This window comes from Neodiprion lecontei, chromosome 4, assembly GCF_021901455.1.
Source record: "Neodiprion lecontei isolate iyNeoLeco1 chromosome 4, iyNeoLeco1.1, whole genome shotgun sequence".
Lineage (NCBI taxonomy): Eukaryota > Metazoa > Arthropoda > Insecta > Hymenoptera > Diprionidae > Neodiprion > Neodiprion lecontei.
In genome coordinates, this window is record NC_060263.1 from 5,538,500 (window position 1) to 5,545,348 (window position 6,849).

General features: G+C 39.1%; 1 protein-coding gene across 2 annotated transcripts in view; it reads left to right on the forward strand.

The window, feature by feature from the left end:
• Positions 1-535: 535 nt before the first annotated feature.
• The window catches only part of LOC107226208 (transmembrane protein 132E), a 205,665-nt gene continuing 199,351 nt past the window's right edge, over positions 536-6,849 (forward strand). For both annotated transcript variants that reach the window (XM_046736182.1, XM_046736183.1), the window contains exon 1: positions 536-1,209. In XM_046736182.1, coding sequence (XP_046592138.1) covers positions 1,128-1,209 — 82 coding nt within the window. In that variant the 5' untranslated portion in view covers positions 536-1,127. The remainder of the gene's footprint in view (positions 1,210-6,849) is intronic.

Sequence of the window (6,849 nt, forward strand, 5' to 3'; positions counted from 1 at the left end):
ATCGTGAGAAATCTGACTAACCTGAGACATGCTACACTGAAAGAAATTTTTATTTCCGGTTAGAGTAAAGTAGAGTAAACCACACAAACTGATTTTGCGTTGCAATAAACAAAAAAGGATCGACAATAGCGCGGAATGTTTAGGCGTACCTCGTTTTTCGTAATCCCAACAATATTCAAACAGTTTTTTTAACGAGACCTGTTTTACTCAGTTTTTCTAGTTACCGTGACAAATGCAATTTTTCTCAGTGTACTTTTCGTCAGGGGGCGGGGGTGGTGGTCGGAACCAAGTACTAGTCAACGGCGCTCCGTCGTCTTGCATAAAATTTGTGAAAAAGAAAAAAAAAAAAACCGTCGGCCCTACCAACGGGGGGCAGGAAGGCCGGGTTTTCGTCAAGGAGTAGGAGGAGGTCGTCAAACGTGGCAACGCCGCGTTACCCCCACCAGAGGGTGTCGCGCAGGGTGCGCGCGCATCTCGGCCGGCGTTTCGTCCCACCGTCGCGGTCAATACTCCAGGCGTCGCGACGGGGAAAGCACGTCAGGATCGAGCAGCGAGCGTCGCGATCGGCACAGCGGACGGACCGAGACGACCGACACAGGGCGAGCAGCATTCAGCAGTTCGTTTCTAGCGTGCGGCCGGAGCGGATTTCGGAAGAACCGCCGTCCGCCGACATAATCTACGTTTAGACGTTGAAACAATTCTCTGTAGCGATCGGTGAGAATCGTGCGATGTAAATCCGGTTTCCGGTGTTGCGGGAAAAAAAAAAAGAAAGAAATATCGTTAAAGAGGAATTTCCGACCGGGAGAGACAGAGGGATGGATTGAATACGGCGCGTGAACGAGGGATAGAAAAAAAACAGTGTCGAAACGGCTTGTTGTGCGTGCCGATTATACGCGGTGTGTTTGTTGGTTATATTGTTATCGGTTTGTTGTTTGTTTGTTTGTTTTGTGGTGCGCGCGTGAAGGGATAAAAGTGGTCTTGTTGACAAGTGGAGTGCGCGAGCGGTAATTGATACGAGTGTGATTGGAGAAACCGTCGCCTATTTACTCTTTTCGACTCTCGCCGCTTCTCGCGAGGGATAGAAAGAACAAGAAGAAGGCTTAAGCTATGTCTAGGTTCGACTGAGCATGCCGGCATCCTCCTCTCCTAACAGCTATCGCGACGCGGCCGGCCTCATGGATGTATGGATACTCTTCCTCGCAATTGCCGGTGAGTTTCATTCCCTACTTTACCGCATTACAAATTACAACGGCGTGTTTTCATTTGTTTTTCCCGCAATTGCCGGTGAGTTTGCTTCCCTCCTTACCACGCTGCAGCGCACTGTCTTCTTTTGTTTTTCACGCAATTGCCGGTAAGTTTACTTACCCCTTTACCGGTATCTTATCTTTCTTATCGTCTTGCCTTATCATCCCTCGTGTTCCTACCGCTTGTTGTTGAAAACAATCGCACGACGCGCGCACGTGGGAATTTGCATATATCGAGAAACGCGTAACGCACGCTCTTCTTCTATTTTCTTCCTCTTCCTCTTCCTCTTCCTCTTTCATCTTCGTTCTCAGTGATCGAAACTCTCGCCGCGGAAGAAGAGCGTGTGCCGCCTTTATCTCTCGGAATGCGGTTATGCATCTGCCGCCACTCTTCGAGGTCGGCGAGGTCGCTCTGCTTCCGCGGTATATATATATACTCAGGGAGATCCTCGTCGTCGTCGTTTCGTGTCTTTTCCTCTTCTTATTTCGTCCGTTTTCCACTTAGCGCTGCTCTGAGTGTTTTTTTTCTTTTTTTTTTAAATTTAATTCTTTTTTACTCCTCTCTTTTCCCTCCCCTGGGAGAATTTTCTCTGAAATTTGTTTATAATCGAAGAAAAGAGGTTGTCTCTATTATTCGAAAATATTTTCAATCAACTCGGATATCGTTATTTTACGCTTGAGAAATGATACGGAGAGTCGAAGCGAATTGCAAATCCCACGTGGATCTCCTCCGTGGTGCATTCCACGTGTGCACGGTTAAATGCAGTTCGTACGATACTGGAAATATCGTGCGAATCTGAAGTTTTGATCGGTCAGGCTTGATTGAAATTCGAGTTTTTAGGAATTCGGATTTCTGAGATTCTGATAACGGAAGAAAATGAATCATTGATATGGGTACTGAGTCTCAAATTCTCCATTTCATGACTAGATTGCCTACCTAGTTTCGTTTAATCAAATTTTGATCAATCTTGATCGATCGAAATTGATTTTTTTAGTGCTACGCATAAAACGTCCTGAAATTCTAATTGTGTTGTGAAAACAATTGTTATGATAGTTAAGAATATTTCTGTACGATAATTTGTCCCATTTTTATTTAAAATCCATACGCTGTTGACTATTCTATGATTTGATATTCTCAATTCCGAATATCTTCAAAAGATACTCGATAATTATTTCCGACAAACTAATTAGCTCTTCTCTGCTTCCTTAGCGATATTATAAAAATCTATTGAACCTCAAAAATTGTCTGCTGTAAAAATTAATTGCTATTATTTGTCTTTTTTTCGTTCGAAATTAATATTATCTTCAAAATTTAGGCTATTCTATAAATGTACACGTAAAAAAAAAAGTAAAATCGACTCGCTTAGAGTTTAGACGGTAATTGTCACATCTTTATTGAATTTAAACACTCTCGATTAAATATAAATTGTACGCTGATTACGTTTAATTTCACATTGTAACGTTGACGACGCAATAATGCATTTGTCGGCAGAATTATTATTTCGCTACTTTAGTATTGTCTAAAAAATTCATCAAACCGTAACAATAGAACAAAAAATACTGACATCGCGTGTCACAATTAGTTGTCGTTATTTTTTTTTTCCCTTAAATTTGATTCCAACGGTTCCTATCCAGTTTCTAACTCTAGAAAGGTACCGAAAAATTCCTGGCATGAGAAATCGTTACTTTGCACTTTCAGGATCTACCGTTTGAAATTTGATAAACCATGATAATAAACAAAACTTGGCACGTGTCATCGAAATGAAAATTTTTGTCAAAAACCAAAATGGCCGTGCGAACTTCTTGAACATTCTTGTTTCTTTTTCTTTTTAAAACGAACTCATTGAAAGTCATTCTGATATTGCACATAGCGCAACGATTTTTTCCCCTTTCACGTTTCGTTACGTTAACTTTACTAACTTGAGCCTCGTCGTTTCGTCCCGTTCTTCATTGTGCTTCGTTTTTTCGAAGCTCAACTGACAATGAGCCGGGAAAACATTTTTTCGCCACGTCTTCTTTGGCTCTTGGCCCCACTTAAGCCGGGCGTTTAACATCCCTCGATCCCCATTCATTCGAAACTTTGCCGAGCGTTATCTCGATTGAAGGGCTGCAAGTTGTAAGACGGATACTTTGTGCCTCCTCCTTCTATTTCGAGTGATACGTGTATTTCTGGACTCTGTACAAAACGTGCAATTAATTGCAACGTTTAGTTTCTTCTTCTTTTCTTATTTTATTTACTTCATTTGCTCGAAGCTGATGCTGCTTTCTCTCTCTTTCTCTGTCTCTCCCCTTTCTCTTTCTATCTGGCAGCAGCGTTTCTAAGCCCACTCTCGGGAAAGGAAGCAAATGCAAGCGAAGTGGCGCCAGTCCTGCTGAAGAAGTCCTGAAGTTACACGCGCTGGACACACGATGAGATAGCGAGTCACAACGACGGCTGATGGCCGGATTTTTTTTCCTTCGTTTTGTTCTTAACCAGAGTGTCTAGCTGTCAGGGAAATCTGGAAAACTGAGAATTGTCAGGGAATTTGCATGCGTCGGGAAAAACCGGGGGGATGTCAGGGAATTCGGGCATGTGTGTCACGGAGTTTTTTTTATTTTCTTCCTCACTAGCGTACGATTCTTTGAAATGTAGGAAATTACTCTCCGCGAGAGAATTGGGGGGGCTTTTGGGAATGGAGGGTGTAAGGGACGAAAGATGTGGGTTTTGGAGAAATTTTAAGAATTGATAAATTGATGTTGGGCACTGTGTAAAATTTGTCGAAGACGTAAACGATTACTAAAAACAGTGAATACTCTCAGGTCGATGTTTCTACCTTCACGTTTCGAGAGAATGGATAATCCTAATCTTCGGTTAGTTTCTTAAAATCGGAACGTTTATTGATACATTTGGTAATTTAGTTTAATCAAAATTGTACTGGAAGAAAAATTTGACTATTTCAACCTACGACGTAGACATCTGACGTTTAATTTTTAACTAATATGCATGAAAAAAGTGCTCAAATTATTAAAGTTAGGTTGAAACGAGTCCTGAAAGAACGTCTGTTTTCGTCTGGAAAACCGGAAAACGTCGGGGAATTTTATAACGTCATTGACGCTAGACGCCTTGCTAACTTTCGCGTTACTCTTATTTACACGTTCAACCGTTGGCAACGAAATTTACAATCTTAATTTTTTTTTTTTTTTGAGAATGAAAAAGTGAAGGTGGATGGTGGAAGAAAGACGGAAGATTGAAGAAATTTCTCGAAAAAAAAAGAAGCGTAAAAATTACCTCAATTTCCCTTTTTTATTTCTGTTTTTTCATTAGCTCGTTGAAGTTTGCAACAGTTTGTCGTAACTAGGATGAAGTTAGTAACGTCGCAGTAACGATGCATGTTTAGAGGAAAAATCGTTACTTCGCACATTTAGGATACTCTGAAATTCAACAAATCATAATAAACAAAGCGACAAACTCCGTGAAAGTCATTCTAAAATTGTAAAATAATGAATTTGTTCCCCTGACGTTTCGTTCGTTTTAATGACGCATTTAAATAGACGAAGAACTCGTTACTTTCCAACCCTTAGAATTACAGCCATTAAAATATAAAAAAATAACAGTAATTTTTGTTTTAGTCTTTCATTTCATTAACCTCGGTAACTTTAACTTAATTCATTTATTTATTTTCTACTTTTTTTTTTTTTTTTTACTTTCGTCGAGTATTTTTCTCTTCGTCATTCATCGTCGTCTTATTCGATATTAAATTCTTTCCAGCCTTTTCCTTCCGTTGCTGAATGTTGTTACAGGTATTATAATAATACGACGAGAATTGCAATTTATATATGTATATATACATATATATAATATTATATATGTATTATATATACTACTGTACTACTCTGGAAATTACGAAAGACGACCTGCAGCCTTAGTTAGTTATTTTTCGTCGTGGATGGGGTCACGTTTTCCACCATCGATCCAACCGGGGAACCGGAGAGAGAGAAAGAGAGAGAGAGACGACTCTTTCTCTTTTCCTCCCTCTCTCTCTCTCTCTTCTCTAACCTTTTCCCTCTCCTCTGTCAGTTTTCACGACTCACGAGCTTAGAGTCGTTTTGGGGTGTATAAGTTTCAAGGGTGGGCGAAGGCTTTGCATGCATACACGGCACGGTTGTTCTCTCGTTTCTCTCTAGGACGGGGAGAAAAAAGAGAGAGAAAGAGAGCAAGAGAAAAATGCGAAGAATCAATAGCTCCGAAAGGATATCAACTCCCCCCTTTTTTCTATACTATTGTACGGTGTCTACTGCTACTTGAATATCCTTGAATCCTGGAATTATCCTGGAAAACAAAAATTGCTACTTAAGTACTGGAAAAGTCCTGGAATATTTTTATTTATCCTGGTAAAGTTGATATTATATATTTCTTATTAAAAACTCCGACGTTTCATTTGTAACACGCGGCCTTGATTGCGTTAAATTTTAGCAGACGACGGACAGTGTAGTCTGTATATTAACTGCTGTATAATTATTATTTTTCATTTAAAACCTAATCAGCTTATCCTGTCATTAAAGATTCATAAGAAATCGAAATTAAGGTCCTTGAATTTTTCAGTTTCATTATTTTTTTCGTCCGGAAACTTTTGGCATAATCCTGGAATCTAAATTTTAGAACGCAGTAGACACCCTGCCTATATTATCTACTTTTTTTTTCATCTAATTCTTTGAACAATCCGTCCTCACATGTTATACCAAATATATGGAACTGATCCGTTACCGTTATAGATATTATTGCGATTGCGAAATCAGGTTTATACGGTGAAATCGGTTCGTAAAGATTTAAATATGATTGTTTTATCGTCGTAACTGCAAAAATTATCGTTCGTTTGTGATTTGTGCTGCACGAATTGGGTGCCACATCGACAAAACGGCAAAAATAAATGCCATTATGAATTGACCGGCTGATCGAATGGTATCGGACCACGAATGATTTAGTTCCGCCGATTATATTAGACCAATGCCCGGGGCTTCTCCTGATAACTGCTCAACCTACTTTTCTTGCGAGAAAGGATTTTTGACGGGTCACAGAGAGAATTTTACCACTTCGACAAAAATTTTTGTAGATTTACAATGTAATGTGTATTATTTGATAGCGGTAATCAATCGGTAACTCTCACGGTTTCGTAAATTTTACCGATCTTTATCCGCCGAACAGATTTGGTGAACTGTACAAAGCGATTTGGTTGACTCTACCAGAGTGTGCATTCAATATTTTGCTAATACTATGAAAAAAGTATTATTTCAATAAATTGACTAAATCAAAATCGAAATTTCGTGTTTATAACTACAATTTGTTCAATTGAATTCTTCCGCGACTTTGAGACAATAAATCTAATTGAAAATATTGTGTTCCCACGATAAACCGCGGTCTGCATATTGATTTTTTCCGAAAAAGCAAAGTTTCCTCCGAGTGCGGATCGACTGGTGTAAAAAAAATTTTAAACGATTATTATAACGAGTATAGAATAATAAAAAAAATAATAATAAATATATTTATTTATACCTATATACATACGTATGTGTCTGTATACACATACATTATATATACCTGTAACGTATGAACACAAACAAGTTGCGT